The 23,358-nt window shown below is 46.4% G+C and overlaps 1 protein-coding gene across 3 annotated transcripts in view; it reads left to right on the top strand.

The window, feature by feature from the left end:
* Positions 1-23,358, top strand: part of LOC138467967 (synaptosomal-associated protein 25) — a 292,224-nt gene that overhangs the window by 117,507 nt on the left and 151,359 nt on the right. For all 3 annotated transcript variants that reach the window (XM_069608321.1, XM_069608320.1, XM_069608319.1), the window contains exon 2: positions 19,186-19,323. In XM_069608321.1, coding sequence (XP_069464422.1) covers positions 19,252-19,323 — 72 coding nt within the window. In that variant the 5' untranslated portion in view covers positions 19,186-19,251. The remainder of the gene's footprint in view (positions 1-19,185; positions 19,324-23,358) is intronic.

Raw genomic sequence — 23,358 nt, 5'->3', positions numbered from 1 at the left:
AAATCAGAGCTCGATGCAGTTCAAGTGTGGCATTCAAGCTGTGCAGTTTAGGGTTGGATCTGGAGTCGAAGCAGTTTGAAATGTTGGTAACTGCTGGTTCAGTTCAGCGAGTGATGCAATGCTTCGGCGGTTTGAGTCGAGGTTCATCTGCTCGATGCAGTGGCCTTGGTGCTCTGGTGCAGGGTTAGAAAATGCCATGGTTCCAGTTTGCTCATCAGCAGCAAGTGGGTTGTTCGAGCTGAATAAGGGGACATGGCATGATGCAGTGAGATCCGGTTCCACAGGTGGTAATTCGCATGCCAAAAGTGCCAAAAGCAGCACCAGCGTGTCCCTTTGGTACGACTGCAGAGAATACAGTTTGAATGGGGTTCGTCCGGTTTGATGTGGCAGAACAGGGGACTTTGACTGATCTGGTCCTCCAAAAGCTGTGAGATACAACTCCAGGGGCTCTAGGATAGGATGGGTCCATTCAGATTCTGCTCTACCAGCCTAGAGAGGATTGGTGTAGAGTGGCAGGTCCTGCTCCTCAGCAAGTCACCCCCAAGGTGTCCTGGGTGTGGGTGGGAAGCAGAGCTTGCCTCTGTTGTGGACTACTACTTCTTCACCTCAATGGTTGAGAGTTTTGGAAAGATGAAAAGGTCCAAGTGAATTCTTCCTCAAGTGTTTTCCAAGAGTGAATCAGTGAAGGAGTGTGAGAGCCCATCTTTTAAAGGAAAACGTCTACAGGTAATTGGTCTAAAGCAAGCCTGATTTAGGGGTCCAATCCCTGTCCTTGGGACAAGTGGACTTTGCCTTCTGACATCATACCCAAAGTGCTTTTTGTTAAAGGAAGTGGAGGGGAAGGAAGAAAGAGAGAAAACAAGATGGTGAAATATTCCTTCAGCTGGACGGGGCACCCCCTGTCTACACTAACCCTGTCCCCTTACCATGTTAATTGCATCAAAACTACCTCATAGAAATGAAACTCAAAGGATTCAAATCACTAATTGCCTCCCCTCACCGCAAAGCCACGTGGTCCTTTCTGCAGACAACCTCCCCATCCTGCATAAAGATGATGCTCTGGCAGGGCTGTTCTGCACATTTTGAAGTATAGCGAGCAATATTTAATTGCGTGCCTGGCATCCTAGCTGCTCCTTATGACTCGCTTGATGACCTAGGTCTGCGTTTACAGCTCACTTCTGAACTACATTCACTGACATATAGTTCCTGTCCAATATTGTGCTGATGTTAGAGTCTTGCACAGGTATTGATGTTTATAGGAGCACCACTTTAATGTCAGTCCAAAAGCCTAACCCACGCCGGCTCAATGTTCATACATAATAAAACGTAAGGGGAGACATGCCAACCCTGAGTCATGCTAGGGCATAGGTCTCTATATTAAGCATCAAACACGTTCATAGGCAATTAATAAAAAAGCTCATGGCCAAAGAAAATGTTGTTAAATGAAGAGGCTCTGATGTCCAGAGACAGACCAGCTGTGGAGTCTTTACTGTAAACCAGGTAGTCTCTATTATCCATATTTACAGTTCAGGCTTACAGTTACTCTTAGTTATGATATAGGACAGGAAGAACGCACCACACCCACCGGCCATCCTTACACACCCCAGCTCAGGCCACAACTGACACTCATAGAACATTCACATAAGAGCACTCACCATTATTCTCCTGAGCTGAGCTGCCAATCATTGCACTCACCAACATTCTAAACAGCAGGCATAGGTGGCCAGCAGGACAGGACAAGACTAGATAATACATTACAACAAAAACATTTCATTTCTTGGGGTATAAGTTGTATGGAATGCAGAACTCCCAATCGGAAATGTAATAATGCTTGATAGTTTTATGAGGCAGGTTAAATTGTCCCATTGGAGCCCTCGTCAGTGGTTAAAGCAAGTGTGTCTTTGCGCATTTCAGAAATACTGTCTGAATTCCCATTGAACTCATTTGAGCACAAGGACCTGACATGTGACATATCCTCTGTTATGCAAGTATAATGTATGGCGACATATTAAAACCAGGTTATTTGTCACCAAAGGAAGAGCTGTGATGCTACTGGGTTGTGCAGCTGAAGCCCTCCGGATGGTGTTACATTAGGGGTGCACCTGGAGGATATACAGTCTTTGCTGGACAGGTTTCGGGAGGTAGGTATTAATTGGGATCGGCAAACTAAAAGGAGATCCCAATACGCCTGCACATTGACACCACCGTGCAGCCAGTTGCACTAAAGCACAGATGGGTCAGTTTCACCTTTGAGAGAAAGCAGAGCAGGAGCTGGACAACTTGGTGAAATTGGACATTATCGAAGAAGTGAAAATGCCCACCCCGTGGGTCTCCCCATTGTGATTGCAACTGGTCCTTGTCCGCATATAGGTGGACTTTTGCCTTCCAAATCTCTGATCGAACGAGAAAGGCATATTGCCCAAACATTGGATGACATTATTGCAGACCTGCAAGGTGCAGTGTATTTTCCAAACTCGATCTAATGGCTGGCTCTTCATCTAAACCACCTGCCCGCATTGAGAAATGGATGCTCGCGCTCCAGGAGTACAATCTGAAGCTTATATACCATCTGGAAGTGGCAACACGGCCGATTATTTGTCTGAACACCCTCATAGATCAGACCAGGCCGAGTACAATCATGAGGCGGATGAGACAGAAGAGTTAGTACAGTCGCTTGTTGTGGTTGTGACCCCAACTCCATGTCTCTGGATGGTATAAAGGCAGCGTTGATTGTAATGAGTGCTTCCAGATCATGCAGACGGCATGGAGGAGTGGTGAGTGTAAAAGGGTACTAGCAAAACTGGACAAGCATACTTGCCGAGGTCCATCAAGCACTGGAACAGCTATGGCAGATACGGAGTGAGCTCGCATACACCGCGGTTGGGCTAGTCCTAAGATGATCCAAGATGGTGATAACAGAGAAATTGGTCCCGAAAGTGATGGAGCAGGTGCACCGAGGCCACCAGGGGATGGCCAAGACCAAAGCGCATCTCTGCATGAAAGTCTGATTCCCGTGGCTGGAGGACAAGGTAGACGCATTCATTAAGAGATGCGCCTGGTGTCGGAGAACGGCACCCCCTGTCGCAAAAAACCTTGGATTGAGAACATGGACAAAGCTGCCTACCGTGGGATATATTGCAAATGGACTTTGGGTTCACTTGTCAGGACATGCACTGCCTGGTGCTAGTGGACAAGTGGTTGCGGTATCCTGAGGTGGAATTTGTGGAGTCTGCGTCCCTAGCAGATGTTGTTAACGTGCTGGAGAAAGTGTTTTTTGACTCATGGGTTAACCACAGAGGTATATGGAGGTATGCACTGACAATGGACCCCCGTTTCAGAGCATAGGCTTCTCTGAGTTTCTACACGTTGAAGGAGTTTGTCATCGAAAGTGACACCTGTCTGGCCATGGGTGAATGGGGAGGCCGAGAGACTCATGCTCACCCTGAACAAAATATTTCAAATAGAGCATGTTCAAGGTGAATGCAAAAAAAGAGCACTGTACCAATTCCTGTCAGTGTATCAGACCACCCCCCATTGTTCCACCGGGGTGCCACCTGCGGAAGCACTGTTTCAAAGGATTCTGAGAAGGCTGATCCTAGAGTATGCACCTCATAGTCCTGGGGTAATCAATGACCAGGTGTTTTAGCGGAGAAGGATAGCAAATGAGAGTGATCAGAGAGGACTCCAGGACTATTCAATGGATGTGGGGGACAAAGTCCTACTGCACTCCAGGCAATCAACGGGAAACTGTCTTTGCCACACAAACCTCACCCATTCAGTGTTATTAATGTGAAGGGGCATATGGTTTCGGTGTCATACAGGCAGGACACGGTCACCAGGAATTCTAGTTTCTTCCAAAAGTTGGTCGACTCACCAGATCAGATTAGAGAGTCACCAGGAATGTGGGCAGAAGCGCAACCATCATGGGAGATGAATGAGGATGATGGTCTGGACCAGGAAAACTTCAGAGAGGAAGAAGAGGAAAATGGCCCAGCTGACCAAGGCGGAGGCACCAACTGGAGCAGGGACGTCCCAGGGGAAAGCATGGAATGACGGGACCCCATGCAAGATTCCCGACGCCGTTCCAACTGCCTCCTGGATTTTGAGGTGGACATTTCATCAACCTACGAGAACGGTGTTGGACCATTGTTGTCACCACATGTTTCGTGGTACCAGTTACATTTTGTGTTGTTCTTTTGTTATGGAAAAGGAGGAGTGTGATGTGTGTCTCTTTAAGGCGACCGTGACGTGATACGTCACAGCACCAGAAAATAAATGGGCAGCATGTGCCGCAAGCTGGCATTGCAGCAACGGAGCCCTTGCAGTTAATACTGTGTTTGTGTGTCTCTGTCCACAGTGGGGGGTGGCCTGAACCAGGACGCAGGTTGAGCCCCGCACAACAGAAACCATTACAAAAATGGTCAATTCATCTGTTACAGCAGGATTTACCTATGCCTCAAGCCTTTCTTGGAGGAATTACTGTGCGGTAATTCTTCCAAAAAATAAAAATGCAGAATTGCTGCTAGTCGGGAATAGCATCATATAGAAAAGGGGAAGCTGAGCTGTCGCCATTTTGAACACTTATTCCATTTCACATCACAGATTTCCTGCTGCCACCAGAATTGAAAGAGGGCACAATCATGCTAGGGGACAGAGCTATGCCCAAGCTGCCAAAAGGAGGCTGCATAGCCTACATCCTTATTGCCAAAGCACATTGTGATGGCTGATCAGGTATTGACACATGGTGAGGGGTTTTCTGGCGTCTGACACAAAAATAACACACACTAGCAGAAGGAAGGTATCTGGAAAGAGATTCGGGATAAGGTGGTGGCCATGTGGACTGCGCCCCTGGGCATAGATTACACAAAGAAACAGTGGAATGGCACAAGGCCATGGTCCAGAGTCTTGTTGCCAAAGTAGAAAAGTACTGCCACCGGAGGGACTGTGGAGCCCCTGAAACTGATAGCCAGGTGACCTAGCTGGCAGAAAAGCAGAAGAGGTCATAGCTTACAGCCAAAAATCTTGGCATAGTCAAAAATTATTTGAGTGCCAAGGGTTACACTGGCTATCACCCTCATTGGTTGGGGGCAATGCACATACACAATATTGACAAGAAACATAGGCATCATAGCATTGTTGTCAGGTACATGTGGTAACATGGGTCCTGGAATGTCATTGATGTCCCCAGTCCAACCCCAATCACCACCATCCAGTTACACATTCACATGTGCAGTCTCAAAACATGATAGATCAGAATCACCCTATCAGAGATTCCCATAGCCCAATAGACACATCCTGCACAACTGTCCTCTCCCACAACAGCGTCCACATATCTCTCCTATACGCACAATCTAGGTGCCACCAGGCAGTCACAACATGCCCTGTGAATGTTATATTTGCTATAAATCAGCAGGGGCAAATATATAATGGGTAACAGCACGCCTCAGAAATGGGTACAACACGCCACAGCATGCATGGCATGCTGAGTGAGCCTGTCCTGAGGGCCTACCCTGAGCATAACAGATATGCAACGCCCATTAGCACACACAGCAGCAAACACAATAAGAGACAAGGGATGTGTGATCTGATTCTGCTTCTCGTCTGCCGTTTGCCCCATCGTCCACAACTTTGGAGCACCAGCAGATGGATTACGATTGGGATCATTGATTGTGCATGCCAGTGGCCTAGGAGGTACATCTTCAAGTTACCAGGCTAGCCCCAGTGGGTTATTTCACTGACAAAGAGACGCTCCTTGCTGCAGCTCTCCTCAGAGTGCCCGGCTGCATAGGACTTCTGTGACGCGCTATCTTTTTCTTGTTGCGCACCAGTCTCCTTCTCACATTGGGGTTTTCCCCAGACTTCCATCCTGCACTGCCACTCTTTACTTGGAGCACACCACCTCTCTCGGAATTTGTCCACGGCCCCACCTGGGCACCCATCTAACACTAACATGCACCCATGAGCCTCCCTGTGCTTCATCAGCCGCACAGTCGATCCTTCCACCCTAGAGAATGGCACACTTTGGCATGGACACGCGGAAGACTGGCCGTGACTATGTGGCCCTTGCAATGGGAATGCAGAGATTTTGAAGGCACTGGCACCCCTGCATGCACCCATTGCTGTCTGAACCACTGGCTGTAGAAACGTTGCTACTGCCTCCATCAGCAGCAGCAATTAGTGCAACAGACAAAATAAAACAAGCATTGGCAAAGCCAACAGTTTGGGCTTTTGTGTAGGTATGGTATAGACATTTGCTAGGCATGGATATAAGGGTACTACATGACCATAAGATGGCAATAGCTGAAACATTGAGTGATTACTTGGGCAGATGATGCAGCGCCTGGCAAAAGCCTTTCTAGTACCTTACACCTATCATTGCTTGTTTTTAAAAGGACTTCAGTGCATGGAAGACATATAAATCAAATGGCACAAAATATGCCTCCCTCCTCCTTTGCCTGCGATTGCAAAGATGTCAGTGGGGTGATAGTTTACACCAGATAGCTAGTAAAATATAATTTGCAGTATGAAGGGCAGGTGACAGCATGTTTTCTACAGCTGTACATGGACTGCAAGATTTATCACATAAGGCCAAAGAAGCAATCAGCAGAGCCATTGTCATTACTGCCTACCGTCAAAGATGAATGTCATTTCTTCATTGTTACTGGAACTCTGTTTACCATCCAGTCAGTGTGATAACCTGCCATCTATTGTGGCAGAATGCAGAAAGATGTTAAGCAGAAGGTTGTAAACAATCGGCGACACAAATCAAAGAGGCACATTAAGAGCGATGGAGCCTTTGTGTTGAAAGACGTTGGACCAAAAAACATGCGCATCTCACTCAATGAGATGCGCAATGGCGCAAAGATGCATCTGCCCCATTGTGCATCTCATTGGAGGTGTCAAATTCACACAACAAATGACAAAAGAAGGCGCTTTGCCCAAGTGAGTCCAATTTTGTGCTTAACAAGTGTGCAAATAAAGGTGCAAATAATAGCACATTGATGGAATATGCCTGCTTGCGGCACATCTATTCATATGCGCTCAAAACAGGCGCAAATGACACTTTGCACCCAAATCATGGGGAAAACAGGCGCAAATGCAAATAAAAGTGACAAAAACCATGAAGTCACCATACATACATTTCAGAGAACTTGAGGGGGGCTGTTTTGCATCCAAGGCTACAAGATACCATCAAGAACGAAAAATTGGGACAATGGAAAGGAGAAAGAATGGCGTACCCTAAACTTTAGTGATGAAGTGGTTGAGGTGATAGTCACCTTCATGGCAGACCATGAAGAAACCATCTTCTACAAAGACAAGAAAAGGCCAGCCTTTAAATACTCTGTGGACAGATCTCACTAAAACATTTAAATGCCCCGGGTTTAGCAGTGAGAACCATTAAGAAAATCAAAAAGCGCTCGGGTGATATAAAGTTCAGGACAACATCAAAACTGGCAGACATGCACGCCCATGCCCGTGACACTGGTGGAGGACTGAGTACAGAGCTTGCTCTCACCCCCACTTGAGCAGAGAGTGGCTAGCATGATACATCCCATCACTGTGGATGGAAACTGTGGGACTGACACAGCTGCACCAATTCCAGGTGAGTCCCACAGAGATGAGACATACCTTTGTGTATACATGTACTTACCATTTGACAGATGGACCCACTGTTATGTAGTGAATATCACACATTCACTGCCAAAACCTGTAGTTAGGAAACTGATGTGTTAAATTGCATGTGACATTCAGACCCTCACACACCTAACTCTATGGGTCTCATTACGAGTCTGACGGTAATCCTGCCAGTGCTACGTCCGGTGGCCAGGGAAGTCAGGCGCTGGTAAACTGAAAGTCCCCATTCCCATAGAGTCCCATAGGATGGGATTGGGGACACGGAAGTACAGGCACCGTTGCTAATGGTGCCGGTGTTTCCGTTATAGGTCTGCCTACCGTGGCCGCTGTGCCCGGCAGGGTCACACCTGTCGGGCACAGCGGCTCTCGCAGGCAGACTCATAGTATGTTGGTCCGGAAACAAGGGTGCCGGTGAGAACCTATAATGATGCCCTATGACTGTGCTTTGAAAGATGCATTGATCATCATGGAAAGTTTGTACTGCGCATGTGTGCAAAAAGCACTGCAGCCATGTGAACACCAAGAGGTGGGAATATTGGCAAAAGATCTATAGAGGCATGCTCGATGCCTTAGAAACCATAACAAGTATAGGTTGCTCATATGTCACATTTGTGATGTTATCCTTTACCAAACAGGTGCCAATCCGCAGGATGCCTTGGAAGGCGATCCCGATATGCTACCACTCGAGGAAGATGATGAGGGAAGGCAGAGGCATCTAAAGAGCAGGAAACCACAGTGGAGATTCCTGTACTCACCCTTCCTGCGGGACAGCAAAGTCGTGAGGAGCACCGGTTTGTTGTGGTCCCTGGAGTGGTAGCAACAGCACCATCTGTGACTGCACGTGTCAATGTACCTGCCAATTCCCCAACACACTCAGAGATAAGGAGAGAGACATGCACCAGCAGGTTATGTCCCACACCCTATACCAGCCGGAAGGACGAAATGCAGCAGCATCAGCTTGCGACCTCCATTCGTTCCACCCTCAGTGAGAAATTACAGGGATTAAGCCATTGAGATGATGCAGCAGAATAAGCACTGGTTGGAGAACACAAGAAGTTGTGCACCAGCCACATGAGAACTGCCTGCAGGGACCCCAACATTCAGATTAGGAAGCATGCCAAAACACTGCTGCCACTAACCACTTGGCATCTGCCCTGGAGGGATGTCACAGGGATGACGGCCACCTTGACTAGGCGCTCTAGTTCCACTGCCTCCTCTAGTGACACCCATGGCCAACAGCTACAGCCTGCTCCTGAGACACCAATTGCACCACAACCGTCCACAACCCAAGGAACCTCACTCAGCAGTAGTGTTCACAGAGCGCATAAGTGACACTTTTTATGGCTAGATGCATTTCCTTTGATTTCCTTTGCACTTTTGTTGGAACAATGGGACCTGTGTGGCGTTTTCATATTTCTATTTCAGTACATAGAATGCCTGATGTTAAAGACTGTAATACATTTTATGAAACTCAGCTGTGTGATGTGTCCCCTTACTAAATAGTGTACTTTGAGGAACAGTAATTATTGCTGTTATGTTACCAGCACACATTACTTCATTTATGGCTGTTGGAGTTAGGCCTATGTGTGTTGGTCATGTGATATATTAGATGTTCACTTTAGTTTGGTATGGCATACGCTTTCATCATACGCACGACGTCCTGTACTGCATGGACTGTCCAAAGGGGAATGTAGGTTACCAGCTCATCATCCTTCAGCTGTGCACCCATCTAGCCCTTGCCCTGACCCTGCTACTCTTCAGTTAATGCTGTTGCATCATGTCTATTGCATCGCTCATTGTTGATTATTGTGTATAATATTTGTGCATTTTTAAGTAACTGTTTAGGCCTTTCTTGGTGGTGTGTACGTTGTGAGAACGGGCAGCACCGGTAATATAGGTGGCTAGTGCATTTGTTCACTTCATGGGGGCACTTGCTCCTGTTTGCGTTTGGAGCAAATGAAAGTGAGCATTGTTTGGTGCAAATCAGGAGGCAATGTTTTCTCCCTTTTAGTGGTCACTCCCCTCTTCCATGCCTAATGTGGTTGTTTTACATGTTTTCCCCTACCTTACTCATCTTTAGAGCACAGTTTGAGCTCTTTTTCTGGCGTGGCACATCTGAGATGCACACTTCTGTGAATTAAGTGCATGTATTTCTTGCGCATTTGTGGCACATGTCAGATTTGCCCACTTTTTATTTTTGAGAATCTGGCCATTTAAGCCTAAGTGAGCTCATTTTTCACATTTGGCTTTAATATTAAATGCTGAATGAACCATTAAAGAACATTTCTGCATTTTCTAGTGAACTAGACGTGTTAAAGGTTCTGCTCTCTGTTTTGAGATGTATTTAGTACCCATTTTCTGGCTGTCATAGCAGTACACGGTAGTGACATGAGTTATGGTTGCTTAGCTTACCATAACTGGTGAATTACTTTATTTTTTTTAGATTTTTCTTGTCTTGTAACCATAACATCCCTTTAACAAAGTGTTTTCACTGAATTGCATTGGTTTTTATTAGTGCAACTTAACCATAAAGTCCCTTTAACAAAGTTCTTTCTGTGCCTTTTATGGGTTTTTATGAGTGAAGATGTTTCATGATGTTAAATCACTGTATATAAGTTGTTAATTCCTCTTTTAACATATATCAAAGAACCATAAACCTCCTATAAAAACATTTTTTTTGCAACGCATACTGACGTGCGCCGTTATCAGCAGCGCATGCTGTGGATGCAAGTCATGGTTGAATTGCCTAGGGCGTGAGGCTCGACCATGAATCCAACCCCACCAAACTACCCCGTTATACACTGTACCCAACCTGCATCCTAGTTCAGTGTCCACTATACCCTCATAATGTGACCAATGGCCAGTGCTCATGTTTTGCAGCCATGGCCAGTCTCCACAATCCATGGGGCCTGGGCTTCGGCCATGCCACATTCCCCAATAGACAAATCAGAGCAGACATTTGTCCTTGCCGAGGGCAAGGCCCACTGCCCAGGCAGCAAAGTTATATCTCTATTTTGTGTACTTACATTTTGAACCTTTCAAAAAAGTCAAACACAGGCCATATTTGCAAAAGTATGCTTTCAGGTCCTTGTTGATGCTCCTAGAGCAGGTTTTCTGCAATCCTGTCCAGCACTTCCGGCTGCAGCCGCAAGGAGAATTAAATTTCCCAATTAAACCTAGTGCTTCGACCATGCCAAGGGCCAGGTCCACTGTCCATGCACCAAAGTTATATCACTATTCTCTGTACTTTCATTTTCCCAGATTTTCCAATCCAATGCGATAGGGAAGATCTCAGGGGTCCTGATAGGGTTCAAAGATTTGCTCAAGGCCACAATTGTACTGTTCCTGTCGGTTGTTGAGGGGAGATATCTGTTTGCATTAGTGCAGCTGGAACATAGACAAGTTACCATGGTGATGGTGTATACACCGTCCCCATGAGGTTCAGAAGGGATCAGAAGCGGCTAGGATGGTCCTGCAAATGACGCAGCCCGATGGTTCGATTGCTACCGAGTCAGAGACCATAATAGAGGCTTTTGCTAAATTTAAGGAATCATTATATGCCTCGGAGTACCCGGATCCTCTGGTGGTAGGGCAATATTTTTCAGACATATCAATATATATATAATTGGTTATTTATAATGCGCTTAATGCTTAATACATTACATACCTGTGTTGCTTTGTGTCGTCTTTCATCCAAGGCAAGTGCGTTGCCCCTTAGCTATCCTCCCGAGCTCAATGTCTAAGATAACACCTATGGAGCGAGAAGGGCTGGATGGGCATATAAGGGGGGAGGCGGTGGAGGCAGCTATCAAGGTATTACCACTGAACAAAACGCTGGGACTGGATGGTTTCCCGGCAGCGTTTTACAAAAAATATGCTAGGCAATACTTAGCGCCTAGAAACACTTGTGTACAGGAGCGTTATAAATGCCACATCATATCATATATATCATATCATTGACCCCAAGGCTGGTGGCACTGTTTAATTTGATTGTGGCTAAAGGGGGGCAGGGGGATTAAGACCGACCATGACAGAGGTGAAAGTGGTGGTATTTGGGAAACTCAGCAAGGACATGACGAAATGCTGGCGTACCGACCGATTGCACTGATGAACATAGACGCAAAAGTGTTCACAGGCATCTTGGTGGCAAGATTAGTGCCTCTTCTTCCAAACCTGATTGATGCAGACCAATCAGGGTTCATCACGGGGAGACAGACATGGGACAACATTACGAGGTTTGTACATTTGATAGAGAAGGTCAACACAAAGCAGAATCCATCAGTGCTGGTATCGTTAGATGCCGAAAATGCATTTGACCGGGTGGAGTAGCCCTTTTTATGTACTGCAATGGAGCAGATGGGGATGGGAGCTAAGTCTACATGGATGGTACAAGCAAATGATCAGGACCCGAAGATACGTCTGTCGATCAATAAGCAACTGTCTTGTAATATAGAAAAAGGGCATGGAACGAGGCTGGAATGCTCTTTGTCGCCGCTTCTTTATGCAATATATTTGCAGCCATTCCTGGTTAAAATCAGAGTTTGTCGGTACCGGGCATCCCTTTTGGAGGGAGGAGCATAAGACAGTAGCTTTGCGAATGACATGCTAATAATGTTGACACACCCGAAGCTGTTGATACTGACACTGGTGGCAGAATTGACAGAAATAGAACAAGTGGCGGATCTCAAGGTCAATATGGGGAAGAAGGAGTTGCTAGATTTGGGGCTTTTGCTGACGCAGAGGAAAGCTCTGCCCTCTTACTCTCTGTTTGTGGTGGGGTGCCAAGCAATAGTATTGTGTATCTAGGTGTCAACATAGCTAATGCGTTATCACAGATGTATGATAAAAATGATCCATAGTTACTCCAACAGTTGAAGGAGGAACTGGGGAGGTGGACTCCACTCAGTATTTCATGGCTAGGAAGGGTGGCCACCATTACGATGGTAACACTCCTGAGGGTACTTTACCACTTTCAGGCTCTCCCGATACTGGTCCCGTGTCGGTTTTTTGTGGCATTGAATAAAATAGTCTTGAGATTCCTATGGCAAAATAAACCCCGAATTGCATGTACTGCGTGAATGGTTTAAGTGAGACTTTTAGAAACCCTGGGCAAGAATGGATAGGGCGGTGGCTGGGTGCCCTTTGGAGGGGGTCCTTTGGCTACATAGATGAGATAGGCCCAACAACACATGGATTAGTCAGGTTTTGGCAGAGGTGTGCGATGTATGGGATTGGCTACTGGAAAGGGATGTGTATCTACGTGCCCATCCCTTTCACCCTGCTAATTGGGAACCCGCAATTTCAGCCAGGGGCAGTACTGGGAGCGTTTAGGCAGTGGCGAAAGGCGGGGTCTACAAAGCTGCGGGATATGATGCAGGGGACCGATATTTGTACCTTCGTAGAATGTAAACAGTTTATGAGTCTTTGTGAAAAGGATAGATTGGAGTAGCAAATGAGACACTGGATAGCCAGCTCTGAGGGGAAGCTACCTGCGGGGAGAGAGTTTACGGCATTTGAAAAATGTATTACCACACACACAGGTAGCAAACGAATGGTGTTGAAGATATATTCGATTTTGATGGAAGGGGAATTGGGTCAGGTATGGGGTTAAATGCACAGATGGGGAAAATACACTGGACGTGGATATCCCAAGAGATCATTGGGAACATTTATGGGCGAATATCCCTAAGCTGACGAAGTTGATCCACGTTAGAGAAGCATGGTATAAAACAATGGTTAAGTGGGATTATAACACGGAGAGATTACACAAAATGTTTTTGTCAACCCCAGAGAAGTGTTGGAGGGGATGTGGCATGAAAGGGGATTGGAGACATATCTGGTGGGAGTGTTCGGACTTAGGGGAATTCTGGGAGGAGGACACAACCCAGATAAAGACAATGGTAACCCCTGATTAAATTTGACACCTAGGGAATGGATGTGTGGTTTGTTTGACACAGAGATCTGCTGCCCACTTGGGCACATGGAAAAGCTCAAATGTTACTGATAATAGCAGCTTGGTTGGTGATTGCAAGATGCACGAAACAAAAACGGGCACCAATGATAAGGGATTGGTTGTTTAAACTGTGGGGGTTTATGGCAATGGAATAGATGACATATAACTGGCAAGGGGAAACCTGGAAATTCCAACAAGATTGGGTAATGGTTTTGGACTTCCTTAAAAGAGATTATGTATGTCAGTGGTGTCCACACAATTTGAGACTATTAGACGTTATGTAATAGAATGACATCCCATACACTACCCAAGATGTGGACCGATACGGACGCGCTACTTCTTCTGGTGGTCCAGGGGGAATGCGGATTTGGGGGTCAGTGGGAATGTTGTTTTAGTCAAACTGGCAATAAAAATACGTTTACATTTTTTTTATTTTCTTCACATTGCAAGCTCCTCCAAACAGTTTCTACATTGACCGAGTGCATCAACGAGTTCATGAACTCTAGTATCAGGGTACGCAGGAGACCAAGAATGAAAGAGGATGATAACGCGCCCATGTTTTATAAGGCCCTCATGTATTATACTGTATGTAAAAGGGATTTGCAAGTCCCCTTGAAGTTCCATGACCTTATGAAGGAACTCAACCTTCAGCCACAATACTCTGCTCACAGAACACTTTGGTGACTTACAATATCCTTGCAACACACGCTAAGGAGCCCTTTATTCCATATTTAATATGCTTTTAATGGAGTTTAATTGTTTTTAGCTAACATGCTTATTAAATCCGCACATTTTAATGGTAACTAATAGGAATGTTTAATTGCTAGGTTGTGAATTTGCATTATTCTCACCACACTAAAGTCTTAATTTAGCAAGGCGACACTGTCAGTTAATACGGAGAACCCGACTAGCTTGCAGCGCTTACGTTATCAGGCACCGACGATAGAGTTCTTATTATTCAACATCCTAAACCCTGGAAACAATGCTATCTGCCAGGGGTGTTGCTAGGTTTGCAAAAGATCCGGGGCTACACTAATGTTGGGACTGTCGGGACTGGGGGGCTAGCTAGCCTTTCGTTTGTAATTCCTGAGCTTCTATGGGGGGCTACAACCAAAAGATCCGGGGCTACAGCCCCGCCAGACCCTCCCCCCAATCAACGCCTCTGTTCCCTGCAGACATTTGTTTGACCGAGCGATACATTTACGGCAACGCTTTACAGATAGGAGCTTTGTTGCATGCTGTTGCATGCTAGCTCGAATATGCAGAGCAGTTTGTCAGAGCTCTAGTTGCAACATGGCATTTTTCTTGTTTTTAACATATCAAAAATCTGCCGCATGCTTTTCATTAATGAACATATTTTTCCTGAAACAGAGGGATATGTCTTAAATGTTTTCCGCCTCTTTAATGCCAAGCAGGCCTCATTTTGAGTTCTGCAACACTAATAAATTGCATTTTTCAAAGACAGAAGGGTTTATCTGTCAGTGGAAGCTTTAATCCAGATGAAAAGGGGGCAGTGGGGAGGGGGGGGGGTCAAGGGAGATTCAGAATTGCCAAGATAAGCACAGCAGTATATAGGGCAAACCGTTCTAATCCACTTGCCATCTCCTTTTAGATGACTCATTTACATTTACACATTCTAGACTAGCAGAATGCCAAGGGATAGAAAATGCCGAGGGATACAAATTGAGTGTTAACAGGCAGAATACGCATGACCTTGAGTGACAGAGAGGAAACAGGTTGAGTGGGAGAGATAGAATGCTGGAAAAGTGCATCTGTGGAGCGATAGAGTGAACAAGAAGAGAAGTGTTGTGGGAGAGAAGAGGAAAGGGAAGAGGTGGGCTGGAAGACAGCGGAAGTTGGGTACAGGTGTCTTGCGAAACAGTAAAGAGAGAGAGTTAAAGTAGGACATAAATAGAATAGTGATAGAGGCGAGGGGGTATAGCGCAGTGGCGACTCGGTGGCGGAAGTTCGATGTAGTTTGGAAGCAAGGGAGCCGGGCAAAGAGGTGGAAAATGAGACGATTGAAGGGGATCATAGTGGAATGAGGAATGTTAGCCAGGGAAACAGGTAGAGATAGAGAGAGAATGAGAGAGGGGCTGAGAGAGAGGGAGAGAGAGAGGAGAGGGAGAGAGACCGAGTTGGGCGGAAGCCCTTAAATGCAGCAGTAACGCTATTCCTGCAGCATTTAAGGGTCCGCCAAAACATGGGTCTGGCGTGTTTAACCCCAGCTCAGAGCTGGGGGTAAATGTGCCAGAAAAATTCCCTTTTTCGGGTGCAATTAGCGCCACACTATTAGCGCGCGCTAATTGCGCCGGAAAATTCTCCATTTGGACCCAATGGGGAATTACAGTTACCACCCAACCGGTTGGCGGTAATGCCATTAGCGTGGGCAGTAACCCAACGGAAATACCATCGTGATGAGGCCCAGAGAGTGTTTTATATATATATATATATATATATATATAGAGAGAGAGAGAGAGAGAGAGAGAGAGAGAGAGAGAGAGAGAGAGAGAGACGTAGATTGGGGAGCTAGAGTGTGGAAACTGATTAAAAGTGAGAGGTGGAATCAGAAAGAGGTGGAGAAGAGCAGAGATTATTATTTGGAGATGTGTAAGAATTGAAAGTAGAGTGGGATGGGGTGCAATGGTAGAGAGGTGCAGTTTGAGTGGACTGCATGGGAGAGATGTAAAGTTGATGATCAAGTATTGTAATTAATTGCCTTAGGGGATTGTATAATGAAGCGCCCCCACTCAATGCATGCAAAGTAATGTTTTAAATGGCGGTTTGGATGGTGCATGGTCAGAATCAGACAATCTTTAAAGGATGGTGTCATCCCCACCACACTCATGCCTTAGACACAATAATCAGTTACAATCGGCAGATGAACAGAAATCACGCTGATTGCAGTTTACACTTTGCCTGGGGTTTGACCTTCACCCCTGTTTCTGGCCCCTCCAACACGCACATAGTGTGCCAACTGGGAATGCCCTGCTGCTATAGCCAAATGAGACTTTCCCCACACCTATGCCTTTCACCTTTGTCCCTGGCTTATCAACCAGCCATAGTATGCCCACTGGACACTTTACCATGAGGGTATCCTTTGGCAAATATAAGATCCCCATTGTGCCACTAGGCACAGCGTGCAGCCAGCCACAGAGACCCAGTTCAGACCCACCTCGAGCTTCCAGGCCCCAAGCAGGTTCCACTAGTCAACAGGGATCTGGCACCAGGTCCAGAGACCCAGCTTGTGGGTTTAGAGTGAGGTCTGCTGAACCCGAGCCCAGGATTGAGAGCTACGGACCTGGTCCACAACCTGCTACCAGTTTTATGAGGGTGCCCCAGATCTGGAGCAGTACTTGTGGGCTTATTGGCCAAAAGTGCCCCTTTTTTGTTTGGTTTGGGAGCATATTCCAAACCTTCGAGGTCCCTCTCTACTTGCCAAGAGTGAAGGGAACCAGAGGACGGCAATATGCACCCTTTTTGTGTGGATGTTCATGGCATGTCCTACTGATCCACCATGAAAATACAGGAGCCATTTTGACCTTTTGCAAAAGATCCAAATCAATCAGAATGACTCTTTTCAAGTAGCCATTTGGTTAGGCTACACTAAAACCCATGGACCCGGCCAGGTCCGCACGCCTCAAAGAACCTATCAGGACCAGCTAAATGAACATGTGAGCCCATGAGTTGGCTCTAAAAGCTGAAATATCTCTAAATCACGTTTGGCCTTTTGGGCCCCTTTTTTGCATGTTTAAAAAACATTGCTTGATGTATTTTCTCCAGAGCTAATGAAGATGGCAAGGTTAATTAGACGCTAGCTGTTTATGCCATTGTGCTGAAAAACAGTCCAGGGGATGTGTTTTAAATGGATTTCTACTCAATTATTCGATTTCAGGCATGTCCACATACGAGGAAGCAATACACGTTGTGCTTAATGTTGTGACACTTGACAATAGACTAGCCAAATAATATAGTCTTGTATCGGCAAACTACTGAAGAGAACATAGTGGTTGTTATTAAGATAACGAACCCCATACAAAGTACACTGTTTTTAAGAATTGAGCGAGAAGAATATGTCTTTTGCGATGTACTATGATTAATATATATGCTGCTGTTCTTTCTCTCTGTCTTTTTCAATTTTTCTAAATTGGTCTTAACACTTAATAAATTGACGTGGACTTATTTAAGTATAGTTATGCTGGTAATGTGTGTTATTTGAGCGGGATGGTTCCTTTCCCTTTCACAAAGTATGAGATATGTCTTGTATGAACTTGGCTTACTTAAGTTGAAGGTGTAAGCAACTTCCACAATAATTCTGTAGATCACCACGCCTGCCCTGATTGGACATAGAGTGGGGTAGCCAGTTGTCTCACTTTAGTATTTTTCATTTAGCTACTTTGTTGGGACAGCTTACTGCTAGTTGGAGAAGAATTATTCATCACATATAACAGAATAGTATTCAAAATGTCATTCCTGGAGTTTTGATTGTGAATATGTTTTGCTCAAAGTATCCTGTATTGCAAGGTGGTTGTAAAAAGGTGGGTGTGTCAGTGATGAGTACATTCTCATGCTTTTCTTACACATGAGTTGCTTTGCCTAAGCCATCACTGTGCACCAGAGATGACTCACTGTGCCTTGCACTCTGCCTAGTGATATGCCTCCATGCACTCATGGAGCTGTAACATTGCACGCTGTATTTTTGTTGATACATGTTAGGCAACAGTAGGGATCAGAAAGCAGCACTCTCAAGGAGTTTTGGGCAACCACGCCCATGGTCCCTTACAATTGACAATGATGGGAGAACAGTTGTGGACAGCAGAAGGGCCTTTTCCTAGTCCCGGTGCCTAATACCTTCACCACTCATTAGATCCAACCACAGGCTTTCCATGCTAGTCATCATTGATTGATTGCAGAGTGTAACACCTGAAGTAGGAATATTTCTGTATTCTTCACTAGACCAGGGTTCTAAATTGAGGGGAGCTGGGAGCTATTGAATTCCTGCTTGTAGTCTAGAAGAGCCTGGTAGCTTGACCCCAACAGCTACCAGGGGATACCTCTGGCTCCCCAGGTCAACTGATGCTGAATAAACACACCTATATGAATGTAACCGTGTGTTTGGGACAACCTATAAAAAACATTAGGACACATCTATATGACATGGACAAAAGGATACGTTTGCATGTCCTGAGGAATTTAGATTTGCGGAACTCTATGCACTAGCTCCTCATCTCCAGTGGCAGCTCCTGGTTACTGTTTAATGCCGGATACCCAGGAGCTGCTTTTAACTCCTGCTTATCCAATGCTAATTTCGATCCCTGTTAGACCATCCATTTTATTTTTCAAAATTATTATTCTCCTTAACTGGTATAGAATACAGATACGGATAGTTATTATGCATTTGCAGGACGGTACGGCGCATACAAGGACATGTGCAACTGAGAAGTGGAACACATATACTAGAAGCCATAGCCTTGAGATTTTGAAACAATTGTTTTTGGTCACTCTTGGCAGAAGCCTTTAATTAAAACAGATCCTGAATGTGTCACCCACATTGAATTGATGGTTTTAATTCAGTGTGATCTCTTTGTGCATTGCAGATTTGTCTCGCGTGAGCACCAACACCGCCTTCATTGGAATCTCCTATAAATGCACAAGCAGCCACCATGGCAGAAGATGCTGACATGCGCAATGAGCTGGAGGATATGCAGCGACGTGCAGACCAGATGACTGATGAGGTGAGCTGAGCATCAGTAGCGGACACTTGTAGTTCTACACTCACAATCACAACCTTTTCAAAGGAGAGATCAAGTTATGCTAGACATTGATTCCCACACCTGGTCCAACGATGTACCTAAACATACAGGTAATCAAAGTGGCACCCATGCACTTAGGACAGTACCAGCAAGACTAATAATCATCACAACCCCAGAATAAGACTCCTTAAACCCACAGGTGATGCACCTCAATGATAGGTTATTTTACAACACGCTTAATACCCAGAGGATTCTAAGCGGGTACCCGGGGACCGAACCTGTGTCCCTCCTCATCGTCTTGCTTCCAAGGCGAGCACGTTGCCCCTGTGCTATCCTCCCAAGACAATGAGGGTGAAGAAAACACTAACACTCATGCGGTCGAAGCTTTTTGAAGAAGGACATCCATTGAGATAAGGGTGGAGTGCAAGTCTCATGCCTTCTATCCTTTACTAAACCAAAGCAGAAACAAAAGCAGGTTGCTGGGATTCCAGCAGAACATAATGAACCTTACATTCACTGTTATCTTAAAAGACCAACATCCGAGGAACCCTCACAGAGATCTGCTTGCATGAGCCCTTCCATAGTGCATGAAAAGATCTGAAACTATGGTTTGGTAGGATGGGTTAAGGGCAGCCGCAAGAAAATAAAGGGGTTGTCTAGTCTTCTTGCCAGACCAGAACTAGAGATAGGCTTGTACAAGTTATGCCAATTTTGAATTTAACATGTTTGCTTCTTAATGGCACTGTTTGCGCATCAGCAGAGGGTGGCTTTCACAACAAAATATTCATTTGAAATGCAGTCTTTGAACGGTGGAGTGAATTGTGTCACCTTATACTGGCATAGCTGCCAAGTTTCCCAGTTCCATGCATGACACCTCAAACCGGTCAAAAAGAATACACCGGGGTTTGCTGAATCTACACGAAGAGCAGGGAAAGACAAAACATAATAGCATCACAATCTCGAGGTGAGCAGATAAAGCAAGCTACGTTCTCTGGAAAGTAACATATTATTTAAAAACATTGGGCTGGATTAACCGGCTCATCACTACTAAACCTAAGCACACTTCACCCTATACGTATACAGTAAGGGATAAGGAGGATTTGCTGTGGCAGATTTCGGCGAATTCGATTTCATCGAATTTATTTTAATGAATTTTGCCTCAAATATCGGTGGGGGTGGGTTTAGGTAAATAAATAATCTCGTGGGATTAGGGAGGTACGGGGGTGGCTTTGGGGGTCTCCCCCTGCACATATTTGCGGCAAAATCTACCACAAAAAACAAAAGATTTGATGAAATAGAATTCGATAAAATCTTTTCGACATAATGGCCCTCATTACGACCCTGGCGGAAATCGAAAAACGATGGCGGAAATGCAATACCGCCATCGAATAGCGCTCGGTGCGACTATGACCCGTCACCGCAAAGTACGAAGCCATTAGCGACACCGTAGTGAACGCCAACGCTAACTGCACCAAGCACGCGCGCGCGCGCCATGCCAAACCGCAAACACCACCATGGTGCAACGGTACGCCAATTCCGACCCTAGCGGACATGTACCTAACGCCATCAGGCATGGCGGAATGTACCATTCCGCCATGGCGAGAAGTACGGCATCGCGAATCAACCGTAAACGGCCCCACTGAGTGCCTGTACACCGCTCCCTGCCCACAAAGTACAACTCCCCGTAGGTGCAATGAAGCCACAATGCAACCATTGAAATGTACAAGTCACCCATGCATGCCAACGAACAAAAGAAACACAACAGGGGCCAATGGGAGCTGCAGGGCACAGATGGCACGAATACAGAAGCCATCCCAATGGACATGACCACAGTCCCCCACCAAGAAACGCACGCAAACACAGGCACCTGTGACCAGCAATATTCCGAAAACCACATCATTCAACCAGTCCACCTGGCTGACCGGCATCTGTTACACAAAACCCAATCCCCCGCCCCTGAGCATGACAACATTCAAACTGGCATATTGGCAGCCCCCATCCCTGACCTCACTGGGCTTCGTAGGCAAACGCGCACAGCACAGTACCACGCAACTAAACCCCGAAGCTGGAACCCAATGCAGATCTCCTCACAATACATCGCCCCCCAAATAGGCATATGCCACATCACTTGCAAAGAAAAACGCTACACGGGCCAAATCAGAATAGAAATTTTATGCACATCAAAATCACCAAGCACATACAGCCATCAGGCCATGAAATCCAAAACACTAATCACCATTGTGGGCTGCTTCCGCAAGAAATGACCAGCCACTACCTGTGTGTCGCCCTGTTCCCCCATGGTACACAGAGCCACATTCACGTACGAAAAGGCAACATGGAAGCGCACAGAACCGCAGGGCCGTCCCAATGGGGAGGCACTAGTCCAGCTGAAAGGCCGAAATGTTGCTCCGAGCCACCAGTACTGCGTAAGGGCATGTGGCCCATTGGCGATCGTCCCATAAGATCGTAATGCTGCTCCACTGATTAACACGAAGCAGCAGGTGTCGGGAGTAAAATCCATCTGCAGGAGTGGCATACAGATGGCAGTGGCAAAAGGGGAGGAGATACCTGTCAACCAAAAGAAAAGAAAAAGAACAGAATGGCCATCAGAACTACATACCAACAACTCACTTCAATGATCACACGAAATCCACAGCCATATGCATGCTAGCCCACTCCAAAGGAACATCACCACCCCAAAACCACTTGCGACTCATAACCATCTATATCGAGGTGCAAACACCATCACAAACGAGTGTCTGAGGGCGCCTCGAGACAGGGAGGGCTCAACAAGGCCAGATGGACGATGGTCCCACTATGGCAGCCCTGCATCACATAGCGTAGGGGAGGCGGATAGATCCCAAGAAGCCCTGTACATGGCAAACTCTGTATCAAATCACCTGCCCATGCATCCATCCATCATTCCCTCATCCCGGGATCAAAATGCCTGAATAATTACTCACATGACATTAGAAACATCCATTGAGTCTGTGCGTTATGCAGCCTGCTAAATCCACAGTGCCCCAGCCCGTAATTCCAGTGTTGTGAAGTAACATGTATTTGGGAACGGACGGCCTCATCGCCCACGTAGCTATTGCGCATCCCAAACTATTCATATCAATCATTGCTCCCTCGCCATGGGCCCTGTCTCAAGGACATAGAACAATAGAACGTTACATTTGCAGTCAGACCTGTGGGCATCTCCTCGCCGCTAGCTGGAAACCGAAAGCGCCGCCCTTCGAATTCCTCATTTGCAACATCACGTCGAAAAGGCATCTGTGGCCGTTTGAAATCACTAATTATTCCATCGAGTGCGGCTGTGTGTGAAAATGGCAACTGCCTTCACCCACGAATGGGACGCCCCGCCCGTCGTTGCAACTCGGTACAGTGATGCATGAGGGCCCACCGTTACTCGAGTACTACGTCCCACTGACCCCTCACAAGTCTGTTCGCGACTGCACAGATAGTATGTGAAACAATGGGACCACAGCAGAATGAACATATCAACCAATCTTACACGGCCATCGGGTACAAATACATGATTGCAATAGCAAGATACAATTCCCCGATTTGCAGCGTTGTGCGCGGGACGTGCTCGGCCAAAGGGGAGAGCAGTTTGCACAGGTGGAATCAATCACCACAGGTGGAGGCCATACAGCCTGAAAACACATAAATTGCACAGCCAGTCTCCTCCCACAACCACACCGAAATGCTACCGGCAGGACTCGCGATGTTGGCCCTGGGGGACCTGATAGCACTGCAAGTGCTCCGACTCCAAGAAGTAGACGAACACCAACTACAACCAGCCGCACGGAGGAGACGCAGGAGGAGGAGGAGGCCAAGGCAGGGCCAGCAAGGCCCACCAGCACAGCCACTACCACCACGCAGGCAGCCCGCAATTCAACGCCTCCGAGCACATCCGTTCAACCTCACTGATGAGCAGATCCACACCCTCTACCGTCTGGACCGGGACACCATAGCCGCCATTGTGGACATGACACAGGCTGACCTTGTCAG

The sequence above is a fragment of the Ambystoma mexicanum genome, chromosome 4q (genome assembly GCF_040938575.1).
Source record: "Ambystoma mexicanum isolate Mex_15411 chromosome 4q, UKY_AmexF1_1, whole genome shotgun sequence".
Taxonomy (NCBI): domain Eukaryota; kingdom Metazoa; phylum Chordata; class Amphibia; order Caudata; family Ambystomatidae; genus Ambystoma; species Ambystoma mexicanum.
The sequence above is the reverse complement of the archived record's forward strand: the minus strand, read 5'-3'. Positions and strand labels throughout refer to the sequence as shown.